The 15,230-nt window shown below is 37.3% G+C and overlaps 1 protein-coding gene across 8 annotated transcripts in view; it reads left to right on the plus strand.

Annotated features, from left to right (window-relative positions):
• LOC139808652 (nucleolysin TIAR) overlaps positions 1 to 15,230 on the plus strand; it is a 524,179-nt gene that overhangs the window by 459,757 nt on the left and 49,192 nt on the right. For all 8 annotated transcript variants that reach the window (XM_071770864.1, XM_071770869.1, XM_071770867.1 and 5 more), the window contains one exon: positions 11,907 to 11,982. In XM_071770864.1, coding sequence (XP_071626965.1) covers positions 11,907 to 11,982 — 76 coding nt within the window. The remainder of the gene's footprint in view (positions 1 to 11,906; positions 11,983 to 15,230) is intronic.

Genomic DNA, 15,230 nt, shown 5'->3' on the forward strand with positions numbered 1-15,230 from the left:
TAAATCAGACGCGGTTCGACTGATTGGGCCACCGAACGAAATCGGGTCTACGCTCGTGACGTGCACGTATTGCAATCGAACCGACATTTATTATCCCGTCCAACGACCACTAAATATTGGATGATCTTCCGCACGGATAGAAAGCACACATAAGTGCTCGGTGAAGGTAAAAACGAAGGGTTTCCTGCATGGTAGCAGATGTATCCGATGTTCGTCGTTCGAACAATATTCATTGTTCGAATTTTGTTTAGGAGAGATAACTCACGCGGAGACGACTTGCGTTTCCGTGTTTACAGAACATTTCTTATAAAGCTAAATACGGATTGAATTGCAATTTCATAGATATCTTACCCGTCATCTAAAGCTGTCGATGCAAATATTTGTAGCTGTCTCCTATTTTGCAAAGTTTACATTTACAGGCAGCTCGATAAACATTGAAATGTAAATTGTATATATAAGCGGATTAGATATATACATATACACGTTATTGGACGCGTAAATAATATTATCGAATATAGATTAAAACCATTATGTATATTTTACTTGGATAAAGCAAAAATATAAAAAATACAAAAGTAACAAAAAATAACAATAAATTGTTTTAATATGCAATTCAATTTATTCTTCTATTTGTCCTCCTGTGTAACGCGTTTTATTGAATCGCAGTGAGCGGAGAAAAATTTACATTTGCTGCATAGGTAAACACGCGACATGTATACACATGTGTGTTTCAATATTATTGAAGTATATTTATAGTTGCCCGTTATTATAAACATTATAAACCTTTTCCATCCGCATACAAATACGTTGCCAACTCTTAAACAGAATTTATTTAAAATTTTCTATACTCAACATGGAGAAAGTATTGGCACTCTATTGGTTATATCAATAGTATTATTATCAGAAACGCCGAATCTATACTGATTGAAACATTTCGCACATAATGCTAGTCAAACGCTCCAATACTAGTTAGCATCAGCAAAATTTCTCGCACTCACATGACATATCAAATAGTACGAGCGACGAAGAATATGAAAAATGGGAATCATGTCTGTTTTAATTTTAAAATAGAAAAATTGAAGAAATTTGTCTTTTTAACATTAACATTTACATTAAAATTTTCTCTTTCACCTCTTTTTGTTTCTCTTTCTTTTTCTATATCTTGTAATTAGAAACTCACTTCTTTCCAACTATCTTGGTTTAAAAAATAATGTTATTGATTTGACGACATCAATCAATAACTAGCCTAGAATTCCGAACCTAATTTGGAATTCTTCTTGGATCTTGAGACTCTAAATTGGTTTATACTTTATACAAGAAACTTTTTCTTTGCTACTTAAATCTTATCATTGTCTTACCCACTCAAAATTGAGTTCGAAATTTTTTCGTTCAAACAGAAAATGATATCCTTTAACGATGTTTTAACGATCACCTTCTATACCTTCATCAAGGAAATTGAAACAAGACAAGATTTATTTTAATGGAGCTTAGATACCTTCTTCTCTCCTTTTTTTACTTAAATTGATAACGTTTAGGATAAAGTTGAAAGTGGAGTATAAGGTCATTGGTAAATCATTTCTTATATTAAATATCACTCTAAGGATAAAATTAATAAACACATTACAGAATATTTTCATATTCATAGTACTGCAAAAGCATGTAGAAAGAAATTAATACATTCAGCTGTTGAATTCTTATTTGCGATGTTAGAATCTTTGCGAAGCGGAATAGCAAGTTGTTCATAAGATTCGCAGCCCGCGAGAACGATTATCGTCATACTACTCAAGTGTGAATTCACTTCAAGACGAAATGCACGCGCGTGAATGGATGAAATAAATTCCTGTATCAAGATTCGGATAAATGCATTCCAAGCCACGAGCACGCTTGCATGGAATTCAACTAAGAACACGATCCATAGTTCTTGTTTTGCTGTTATATCTGTTCTGAAATCGATCGCACGTGCGCTATACGAAATTCTCAAGAAAATCGTGAATATACATTTTCACGTTGTTTGCAATAAATATGTATATCGACCAGTTAAGAATATATTGAATTATATGAAATGTATATACATCAAATATCTCTACCATGACCATTTTTATCTTTTACTGACAAGCTGAAATATAGTATATTGCATATTATTTTATATTAAAAAAGATAAGTGTGATTCTCAAACCTACATATTTATTTTTTTTATTTTTTTATTTTTTATTTTATTTTTATTTATTTTTAAATTATAATGAAATATATTAAAGTTTTATTTGATGCACGTTCAATCGATCATTTGATATAATTTATATAAAGTGCAAAGAAAGTATATCTATTATATCTAAGTGCGTAAATCAAGTCAACTGCAATATCCTACGTTAACTATCATGTTTTAATCAACAGTTAAGACGGAAATGTCGATAGTCTTCCTCGTTCGCAATTTCAGAAAGACGTAAAGACTAAGTTTGGCGCGAAGTTTTTGTTCTTACACCTATGTCTAAAGCAAATACGATAACTGGGAAAACTGCTATCAAGTTTAATAAGAAGAGCCTGCGAGACACGGACACTATGTGATATCGTATATTCGATTTCTAGGATTCGTTTCTTTTAATATCCGCAAGAATTTTCTTTAACGCAAAAATAATACTATGACCTTTCGCAAACGTTCCAATTTCGTCGGCTGTAATCATTTTTGCACGATTGTTTTTGCAGGAGCTTCATATACTTTTTGTAACGTTTCCATAATTATAACTGTCTACACGTCACTGTCAATATTATTTTTTTGCATAAAATTTCCGCTTTCCACGAATAATTGCGTTCTACACACAGTACGATAGGAGAATGATATGATCATTTTTTGGTCAGATATTTCTAAATATACATTATCGAAATGTAAAATTCGTTGCAGTAAATTTATCCACTTATCAGTATCGGAAAAAATTGTTAATGCAGCCGAACGCTTTCTTACTCGATCTAGCACAATTTCAGTTTACGTAACTTCAAAGCCGCCTAATCCTCTTAACGAAGCCATATCGGCGGGAGTGGGGGGGGGGGAAGGGGAGAACGACATTGCGTCCCCTTGTACTTGCTATCTTAACCCTTCGTTATTTTGGCTATCCTAAAAGTTAACTCGAAGGAAGGAGGTTTCTAAGTTTACGTGCCGCGATCCTCGTATCCGACTAAATGCAAACTTTCTCGTTGTTAACTCTCATCATAGTAATTTACTTTAATCACACAGAAAAGTAACGTACCATCACTTTAATCCGTAACTACCACTTGCCTACTTATTGCCCTTTTGTGATTTAATTAGCGCAATGCGACTCGAGGGACTCTGGAATTATTATTTTATATTCTGCAAAGTATGAATAAATTATCACAAGATTTGTCGTCACTAGTGTGACAATAGAGTCGGCAGACTTAATTTCCTTGCAACGTCAAACGATTTCGTAACTAATATCGCGTATCACAACACTGCTCGCGATATGAGCTACCGCGTTTGAAATTTAATTATGTTTACGAGACTAAATTATGGAAATCGCGTTGAACACGCTGGACGTTTGTTTATCATCGACACTAAACAGTTCGTCTCTATTCACAGCAATAATTTACATTGAAAATTCTGTAAGCATTGGGAAGCAACGTACGTTAAGAACTTGATTTTGTAAGACTTATTACGCGACAGGCATACTGGCTATAAAGAAATCTACATCCAAGAAGACAAATACACTCTTGCAGTTACTATCATATTTAGGAATAAAATAGTGTGATTCCCAGAAAGGGAAACAAAGAAATGTGACAAATACGATAACAAAACACGTAATTTTTTCCAATGCGCAGTTGTGTACAACATTGACTAATTAGAGCCTGGCTCAGAAAATAAGGTCACCAGCAAATTTTAAGCAGATTCGTTGAAATACTTTAATTTAGCTTATGTTTTTTAATACGCCTAGTGTAATACATATTTGAAATGTTGAAATATATATACATGAAAATACATCTAAACTTATAAAAAATTCAATTCTACAAATGTACAAATCTGCTCTCATTTATATTCCACGTTCTATGAAACAGTTTCATAATTTATAACGATTGCAAACACTTCGTTCATCATCGTGTAAAATAAAAAATACATCAACGAGCTGCAGGTAGATTTAATAAATAATCCGTACAAGAGAAAATAGTGTAACCAAAAACACAGGCAACGAAAAAGTACAGGAAATAGAGATTCTTCTCATATCTCAAAATACGGAAATACCGGGTGGGCTAATAGCCACGTTTGAGTGCCGGCCATTCGACAGCGTGCAGGATATTGCAAGTGTTACAACACGCACATGTACGTCACCTGCTGATAGTGACGCGTTTGTAAAACGAGCGTCGGGCAAAATGCGTCGCAGATGTATTCCGTTCGAATACACGCCTGCGCAACTGCCTGTTTTCAAATTGTATTTCATGCTGAATAGACAAACTATATGCACAAACCGAAAGCAAAATCAACGTCAGAATTTTAGACTCTGGCATTCCTATGCGATCGTGTCATTGAAAGTCGTTGAAAGTGAATGATACATATTTCGATCTGTGCAGCATCCCTTTTATTATACGCAGGAAGATTTTGCTAACAAAATAAAAATCAAATAAAATTATAAATAATTAGATGATATAATCTTCACTTGCTGGAAATTTACGAGAATATAATTATAAGCGGTGTATTCTTGTAGTCTTTCCGGCTTGATGGGATAAACTTATTATCGTGATCGGTAGATGTGCCATGCAGCTTATCGATTGGAGAAAATACTCGAGCATTTACCATTCAGCCGGAAGTTTTACTCGACCCGTGAAGAAGGGCTGCGAGCCGCCATCATCGTTGCTTGCGCCACGGCGTTTTATTATCATGTGTTTTTGCTCCATACTTCTATCGGATGGCCCTATCATAATATCCTTAATATCCTCATTTCTATAAATTTTCCTTCTTATTATCACTCCTTTTTGTTTCTTTTTAGTGTACAAATTTATCCATTTATCCATCTTATTTTCTTTTCATATAAACACAAATACGAAGAATAAATAGACTGTTAATAAAATTTTGTTAATCCCGCTGGATAACCACTCGTATAAATATTTGTACAATATTTCATAGCATGATAATATGATCATAATATGATATATATACCATTCCAAGTTATTACAAGATTTCAAATATTTTATCATAAAGTTGCACAATTTTTTAATAAAATATTTCATCATGTTAATTCGTCAATTGCGGTATATATTGGTCTGAAAATACTGACATTGTGATTGTATTACTATAACTGATAGCGCTTTCGGCGAATTGTACTGGCGAATGGATTATACGTGGATCAATTCGGATTGAAAATTGCACACATTATACACATATCACGCATCGTTGCAGGGAAAAGACATAAATTACCGATGCCTGGCGACTCGCCCGAACGAATTCGGCTCCGGCGAACTTTGCAAAATAGCGCTGGCGTAATCAGCGGCGCGTTATCTGCCCTCGCCTACAAACGCTCAGTGTTGCCTTTTGTGCAATGTGGGCACTGCGAGAGAGGGGACAGTCAGGGAGCAATAAATATGTTATTAAAATTACCATAACCTCGCACGCTGGCAGGGTAAAATGGCGCATTTTGCAGTTAATTTTCCGGTTATCTAGGTAATAATCTCGCTTACGGCAGGGCCGGTTAACCCTTTGGTTATAGGGGTGACTATCGCGAAAAGGGGATGAGAACGATAGGGGCGGAAGGTAAATCGGGAGCAGGGGTGAAAAGGGGTCTCAGTAATGGCCGGTGCTGATGCCGCGTGTTACGTATCGAAGACATTAATAAGCGGTTTACAGCGACGAAAGTAGGAACGGCATGCCGTGGAGGAGTTCAGTGGTATGAACATTTCCACAACGAGCACGGTTTCGTTCGACGCGATCTCAAAATCGAAGGAAGCTTTGCTTGTGGGACTCTCGAGGGCTGTTGGGTGGCATCGGTGCCAACACGACTTTGTCTGAGACTCTGTCCGCCTCCGCCCTGCGCCATCGACCCGACCTATCCCATCGACAATTAGCTGGCTCGGTATTGAGTGCACTTAGTAAGAATTAAGTAAACTACATGGTCATGTCTTATCGTTTCCATCAGCGTGCGAAATGGTTTTTATGGATCCTCTTCTTATCTTATATATTTTCGGCAAAGCACGAAAATATTAAAAATACGCCAATTTGTGCCAATTATAATTTTACTACAGATATCAATAGACACCTATTGACTACCCGTCGCACTTTACGAAATCAATCCGAGATGAGACTAGCGTGTCTGCCATTAAAGCTATGTTAAAAGAAAATATACTCCCAAAGTATAAGAAGGCGTTAGTTTGTTTCTAGAGAGAATAAAGTTCTCTTGCTACATTACTTAAAGTCAACAAAGTTTGTGTAAACAATCGTGCCACTTGATTGACTAGCATTACGCTAAAATGCTGGTCTTTAATGCTTTATAAACACACTTAACCCTGTTGGTAGTGTAAACTTTAACCGGTTTGGCTGGTTATGCAGAATGCATATTTCTGCCTCTCGTAAATACGCTACTTGAACGCGGACGAATCGATAATAAAGAAAGATATAATGATCGATTTTAAATTTCAAGAGCTGTGTGTAATATTTTAGCAATCTAACGAAATCTTTGATTTAGGCCCGAATTTGAAAATAATCGATAATAAAATGTCAGACTGCCGAGGTTAGCTCTTCTGCTATTCATAATCGAAGAGAGAAATAACTTCTTATCGAAAATATTTCAACCTCTCAAGCCGTGAGAGTTATAAATTCATAACTTACATCCCGCGGGATTCATTATACGAGAAGATAACAACTCCCGCTAGCATAGAAAACTGCACTATACCACTTGCTGCTTGAACTCGAAATATTTCCGATAAAGGCTTTCCCTTGTAGCACACCCCAAAATAGTGTACCTATAGTTAGAGCAAAGAATGAAATTTGTGCTCTGAACGTGTGACACTTTATCTACATCTATAAGGTAAAATCTATGCATGATTGTAAAAACATACTGAAAATTGGTATTGTTGTACATAAACGATGAAACTTGTGCGATATAATTGTACACTCAGCTAATAATTAAATCGACACATTCGACCTGATTTTCTCCAGGAATCTTTCAATGACACAACATCAATTTGTCATCATAAAATGTCGCGTGCTTTTATAAATGTTCTACTCTACTTGGTATTTCTATCTCTTGTAAACAGATAAGTTGTTATTCCCTTGATACAGAAATCGATAAACGGCGTCCGAGAATAGCGATCAAATGCTGATGAACGATAGCACTCTGCAGCGATTATTTGTAGGTAGATTGATGAATCTGTTCCCGCGGACGCTCATACCCCCACGATTTCTCTCCCCGGCCCGCTCGAAAATGGTGTTCTTCAATCTTCGTTGCCCGGGCGATAAGGACCCAGATCCTACGGTACAAAGATTTTCATGCTGACGCGCCATTCCTAGCGCCTAATTAATGAGTTTGAATTTTTCCGGCGGCTAATGGAAAGACTGCCTGCGCAGCACGTAGTCAAAGGAACCGACACAGTATGAAAGATGAAAAAGCGGTATCAAGGAATAGAGGTTAATACGCGAAAGTTTCGCGGCTTAAGGATATGAAACTGATGAGGTCGTGACACGATTTCGTCAATTCACGATCCTCCTTTTCCCTGCTCCTCCCGCCTTATCGAAAATATCTTGTACGAAATAAGAACGGGGTGGAACGCTTCAACGATCATTGATAGAAACGTAGGCTTCGACTGATGGAAATAAAGATTGCCTATTCTTTACGACACGCATGTTTGAAATGTTGCAGAAGGTTGCATAAGAGATCTTAAAACTGCATAACATATTAGTTCAGTAACGTCATATTCATCCTGTGAAAATTATACAAATATAAAACACAAAATGTATAATATTTAATGATATAATATTTAAAATTATTATGTAAAATTTATAATTACTATTTATAATTTGTCATTATCTAAAAAAAAGTTGCGACTCTCTCGAACGCAGAGAAAAGCAAATGTCGCGAATGAAAAATTTCATCAATGTCTGATTTTCATGCTAAGTAAACTGAGAGAAACTTTTTGCGGAGTAGGATTCAATTATATGATATTATCAAGTACATTTGAATGTTTCCAAAATAATAGAATAGTATGTATGAAAAGGGAATAGCATGGATGCAGGAGGGAAATGGTGCATTAGACAAGAAAGAAAATAGATGAAAAGGAGATAGGCAAGAGAGGACGCAGGAAAAAGATACGAACAAAATGCAAGGAAGGCAAGAAGACCAGTTTAGACTTGTTGAAATGCATCGAGCATTCTGGCAAAAGTACGGTGTTTACGAACAGAATACGTCCAGCAGGCATTGCAAACCAGCAATTGTTAAGTAAATACCGTACGAGTGAATCGCATGTTAATTATCAAAATTGGACTGCCGGCCAGTAGCTTTTATCAATCCCGGGAATTTACTTTCCAAGATAAAAGAAATTACCACTGGGAATTTTACAAGCTCCGCTATACTTGTTTTAAAATTAAAGAGAACGAAATCCAGAAACTTGCTAAACGATTGAACTATGTGACTTGTTTAAAAAGAATTAAATCACATTAAGAAAATTACTTTGCAGAAATGGAACGGAAATGGAACCGCAATCAGTGCGACAATATTTAAGAAGTCTTTTATTATTATTATATGAATGTCATCGTGCTATGACTTTTATGAATTGTGAATGTATTATTGATTCAGATTGAGTAACACCGCTTTTAAATAATAAAAATATAATACAATTCTATTAAAATAATTAATCGGGATGCCTTGGAAATTCAATAATTTAAGAAAGTAAGCGCTTATCCGCCAGTGTAATTGTAACAGATATCATCTATATAAACAATATAGAATCAAGATTTCGAAATTGATAGAACGAACAACAAGCCTGCAATCTTTCTGCGGATTACGTCCCTAGCGCGCAATTTGAAACATCGACACACCCCATCCTTCCATTCTCGCGTCTATCACGCCCGACCTAGTCGACGGCAATAAATCTGAACTTACGGTGTATCCTTGGATGCAAATTTCTCTACAGCTATAGAAATTTCGTTCACAATATCGCCATTTCCTTTCTCGCACTACGTTTACTGTTATACATATATCTATTTAAGAAAATGTAAATTATATCTTACAATTGATTTGCTCATTATTTATGATATCCTATTAACTACTATTGATGTGGAGAAGTGAACAATATTATATAGCAATGTAATTTCGAAAGTGATAGACTGAGAGATAACTTATGCGGGATATCGGATACATGTCCAGTGTACAATTTGAATCATCGCCCCCGAACCCCGAACCCCCGCTCTCCAATCCGCCCGTGCAAAACCTTTTCTATCCACACGTCCATCGTGTTCGACTGGCTCGATGGCAATAAATCCAGACTTACTCTTTATCCTATCGAGGCTTTGCCCGCCAGGGTGCGAGCCTCTGGCATTGTCGCGGCTATATCACCGGCCAAAACGGACGAGAGGAACGGCGTGTCGTGCGACAAGACTCGACGGAACCTGAATTAAATTCTGAGATTTATCGCGTCAATAACCATGCATTAATTTATGATTTTTTGCGGTGAGGAACGTAAATCCACGGGGCACTCGCCGTCGCGCCAATTGTTTCGCTCTACGGTGGCGGCCCAGCCAGAGAAATGGGCATAAAGAGGAAATGGCAAAGGGGAAGAGAATAAGCGCGCTATACGGAAACACACAACACAGCTCAAACCTATATCGATAGTACCAGCGCGCGCGGAGGTGCTGTACATGCGGCGTGAGCGATGTGAGGTGTGGGTAACGGCGTATGCGGGCGACTAGCGGCGTATTCTACATCTAACTTATATTGACCACTCAACATTCCGAGCTCGTAAACTACGACGTTCTCCGACGGTTCGGGGCAAAAACAATCGGAAACAGTATATCGCGGTTCCGAAAAGCCTTTGATGTCGTGCGCGTATCACCACGAGGAAAAGTATCGTCAATTGAAATTATTCCCATGTTGTTACTCGCCCATATTTGTTACTCGCGGCATGACCCCGCTAAAAAGTTACTTTCGAAACGTACGTCGCTTCGCCGACTTACACAACTTATTTTCAATAAAAATTAATCGATTGACATGTAATTCGTCGTTCAGAACTCACCTTCAGTCTTCAATTTATTTTGCGATTTTCCTTCTTGCAGCAAGGAAACGCTGGGTTTGAAATTGTTTAATTACGGCTATTAGTAATGTTTCGCATTAGTCATTATAGATTAATTTATTCCATATCATTACTCATTAGGGAGGATGTACACATGGTACAAATTTTTTCTCACTCTTTTCGCTTCCGCCCAGATACGTCCTTTGATCGATTAATCGTTTTAATTACGGGCGAAACCGCGGCAGGTGTGCATTCAAATTGATGCACAGAGTGGAAGTACCGACCGGCTACAGCCTGAAACGCGCGTAATTCCGCCTGCCTTCTCTTTTATTCCCTTTTACCTTCTTTCCTTTTGACAAACCTTCTTTGAAGCCTTCTCTTCCCAAACGAAGTCGTCCTTTTGCTTTTTTTTTCACCGCCTATTCTTCGCTTTCCATCCGCATGTATTACAGCGAACATCATTTTTGCAAGACTTTTCAAACACATAACACATTACACGCATTATGCATTTAATGACTTATCTTCGTAAAGCTGAGCATGCTTTCAGTTTAATGGGCAAACTGAGTGGCAAAAGAATCAATTTATTGAAATAGAATAGAAGCACTTTAATACAATATTACTAAGTTTTGTCTAAGTGATCGACTTTTTTATTTGTTAACGAAAAATAATCGTGCTTCACTATTTGTAAAATGCACCTAGCATAAACGTCTAGGTGTCACTCAACGAACGAAACTATTTTCTAATTACATGCTGCTCTTCAGCACTTAATCCATCACAAACGAGAAGATAAAGGAAGAGGATCAGTACTGTCATCTTCACGCCAGCAATTTTTTTCTACGGGCAATTAATTCCGTAGTACGTGAAAAGTATCATATATCAAAGTTCCGCCGTTCCGTCTACATCAATCACCGTACATAGTTGATAATGGGTACCGCGCGCGACGTAGTCTTTTGAAAATTTCCAATTGCGGTCGAAAAAAGTCCAGGTAGCCGCCGGATAACGGAAGTGAAAGGAGAGATCGGTATATATGCGATGCGGAATTTTATTCGCGGCGCATGCCACTCCGCTCTATCGGTCGAAAGGATATTTCCTCGCCTTAAGTTCCCGCCGAAACGACTGCAGCCCCCAGGGCGTTCCAGTATTCCTAATTTTGTCCGCCGGGCGCTACTGGAATCTTAATTATGAGGAAGAATTCGTCGAGGATGGTCCGCGCGGGCAACCCGGTCCCAATTCGCCCGACAATGTCACCAGTACTTTTCCAGAGGATATGAGCGTTTCAAAATTCAATTGCGCATGAAACAAATTGAAGTCTCTCGCTACGAGTACTGTAATATTGCAATAATGAAGACACAGACGGGAATGAATTCAGAAAAAAATATCATTACATTCATACGTGCATTATTTCGATGTTTATAACGAAAAGAAAACGTGATTAAGGTATATAAAATTGTTATTAAAAACTTAGTAATTATTTAAGTTATTTAAATCTTGGCATCAGATGCAAAAAGAATGTCAGATACGAATTGAAATGAAAGATCCCTTAATTGATAAATTCTTGAAATAATTAGAAAGGAGTGCTGGATTTAACCACTGAATTTTATATATTTATAAGATTTCTTGATTAATTGAATTTTATTCTTACACTCCATTTATATCTATAGCTTATCTTACCGAATATAACATTTATGTTACAGAGATTGCAGAGTCGTCAGAGATCCCCAAACTTTAAAGTCCAAAGGATATGGATTTGTTTCGTTCGTCAAAAAGGCGGTAAGCGAGCGATATTATTAATTCGGTTTCTTTATTTAAAAAGTAGGAAATTTAGCGTTATATCGTAGCTGAGATAATAAACTGATTCTATCACATGAGCCTTAGCTACGATATTTAAACATTGCACAAGACACTATCGCATTTAATTATACACATTTATATGTTAAAAGTAGATTAATATACAATATGTAATCTTGCTAGTCAATAAGTTATTTTTATTTTTAAGAAATACAACAAAATCTAAATTATTAGGGACATATAGCTCTCAAACACAAATTTTACAACTCTGTTCATTCATGTTCTGATTTTACAGCATGAAAAACATTTATTTTTAGCAGTAGGAATTTCTTTCTATTTAAAAAGTTTAATAAGATAAGTCCGAGAGTATGTACCAATCGATAAATCTTAACTACCAAAAATGTACTTATTCCGAATTAACTTCAGAATCTTGCAGATCTTACAAGAAAACTTTATACATCACGCTTTTTTGTAACGTTCTCTTTTACCAGAATGTGGCCACTTTCAAGAAAGTCCAAAAAGCAGTCGTTCTAAAGAAGGCTAGAGCATGCAAAGCACGTCAATTAAAACAGCAACGTTTGTAATTTCATTCCTACGAGATTATAATAAAAATGAAATAAAAAATTATCTGCATGCAGAGCACTTGTGTGAGTAAAGGAGATAAAAGAGCTCGATGCATTTTTATGTAAATCAGAATTACGGCAACATAACGGCAAAGTAGATAATTCCCTTTCGAGCAGCATTTTAATTATCGCGCATTTAACTCCGATTGTCCCCAAAGTCGGAAAGAACGCAAATATTTCTCAACGACAACAACTGCGAAATCACATCCATCACTCTCGCAGTATGTCAAACTTGACGCCGTCCTCCCGGCTTTCGCTGATCAAATAAGGAGGAGGGTCCGACCGTCACGGTTTACAACATCATTTTTCGGGGCTAAATGGAGAGTGGCCGGAGTTTTAGTGTGACCCGCCAAAATCCGCGACGTAAATCACGGCGAAGTTAGATGTACGGCTGAGTAAAAGAAGGCTTTCCTCCGTTTATGGCGGGGTTATTCGTCGAGGCGCCTGCCCCGAAGGTAGACCCTCTCTCCGTTTCCCCTCTGTTTTAATGTCCTATCGATCTGGACCACCGCCGGCACCTGCCTCACACCCGCGGTATTACTATTGCCGAAGTATAAATTTCCCGAGTGTCTCCGTTAACCTCGAGGAACACGCGAAAATTTCTCCCCTTCCTTTCCCACCGCTATCCCCCGTCCACCGACCAGTCCCACCGCCACTATATCCTTCGACCGTCGGATACACGTATCTAAATCGCGAGCTCTGATCGCCCAGCATCTAACATCCTGGCTCTTTTAAGATGTACGACGAAATAGGAATTCCCGGGATTCTCGTTTTCTCCTTTTTTTTCTTTTGGGAGACGGATTCGAACTCCCAAATACTGCATCTAATGAATACCGAGCTTTATAATGTCCCGCTGCGTGCTCCTATACGTTTCGTGTATCTATACGCGACATTCATCACAGGTGCGACGATACGTTACTACTAGGCAACAGTTCTCTTTATACACGTGCGCGATGGAAATTGATTTATGATTCGAATGTTCGTCTTTCAAACGAAATAGTAGTAAACCGAGATTTGTTATTTCGAAAAGAAATATGTATTGATAAAACGTTTCCATGAGCGAATATGGTACAATGTATTCAATGCGTAGATGGATCCGTCATGTAGTCCAAGCTCTGCCCCTATTACCAGTTGATAGCCGGTGTGTACTTACATACATACTACGTAAGTGCTCAGGTCGCTCCAGTTACTGTCAACTTTTGTTGCTTTACCATTTGATCGATAAATCGTGCGATATTACGACTCACGACCTTAAATACACAAAAGCGTGCTTCCATTCGCGTAGATTTGTATTCTACGCTATAGGTAGGTAAACGAAAGCAATTAGAACGTCGTTTACGACGCGTTGGAAAACGGGTGCCTTCGTATGTGTTAACGTTATTTTATTTACGCTGCAGTCAAAATATCGAATGCATAACGGCCACGTTGACACGTGGCATTGAATATACGCATAGCCATGTAAATAAATAGTCTTTATTTTTTGATGCAATAGAAATATCGTACGTAGCGAGTCGCAGAATTTTTAAAACAACAGGTCATATTTTTATTTGGTCATGGAGTCATACAGTTTTTATTAAAAATTGAAATGTTACTTAAGTTTTCTCGACTGTACGAACAAATTAAATAAATAATTGGAAACGTTTCGATAGAAATACCACTTGGAGTTTTGCCCTATTATCCTAACAAATGAAGTTCAAACATCTTACGCGCGTGTGGTTTGTACAAACATATATCATTTATACTGTATTAAAGTTTCAACAAAAAATCTTAATATATAAAACAAAGTCGGGTTAGTTAGAACACTTATAACTCAAGAACGGCTGGGCCGAATTTTTACTACAAGTATATGAAATAGGGGTAGAATTTTCCGAAATAGCAGAATAACTAATAAAATATCGGAAAAATTCACGTAAAAAAAAAATTAATCTAGAAAGATATCCAAATACATAGAAAAAATACATAGAGGGAGGGAGAGAGGGAGAGAGGGAGGGGGAGAGAGAGAGAGAAAGAGAGGGGGAGAGAGAGAGAGGGAGAGAAAGAGAGAAAGAGAGGGGGAGAGAGAGAGAGAGAGGGAGGTGGAGAGAGAGAGAAAGAGAGGGGAAGAGAGAGAGAGGGAGAGATAGAGAAAGAGAGAGAGAGAGAGAGGGAGAGGGGGAAAAAGAGGGAGAGAAAAAGAGAGGGGGAGAGAGAAAGACTATTTGCGTGTCTTATCACTACATTCATTACTGTTAGGCGGTACGAAGTTCGCCGGGGCAGCTAGTTATTAATAAACCAAATGTTACCATTTAATCTAATAATTTCTTGTTAAATACGAAATTATAATATAATTGCTAACAAGATATGTAAAAACGCTAACAAGTTTAATTCTTATATACCACAATTTGTTAAAAATACTTATACCTTTAAGAACATGTATCAGAGCTTGATTGAGAAAAACAATAAAAATTCAACATAAATAATGTAAAATTTAAAAGAGACAAGCTTAAAGAGGCAAAGTCGATCACAATCGGGCTTTGTACAGTTTGTTTGGTGCAGAAGGAAGTTTCGTTAAGGCCACGTAATCCGACAGCGCGTTACTCCGTGCCGGCGCATGACTTAATAATGCGT

Source organism: Temnothorax longispinosus, chromosome 2, assembly GCF_030848805.1.
Source record: "Temnothorax longispinosus isolate EJ_2023e chromosome 2, Tlon_JGU_v1, whole genome shotgun sequence".
Lineage (NCBI taxonomy): Eukaryota > Metazoa > Arthropoda > Insecta > Hymenoptera > Formicidae > Temnothorax > Temnothorax longispinosus.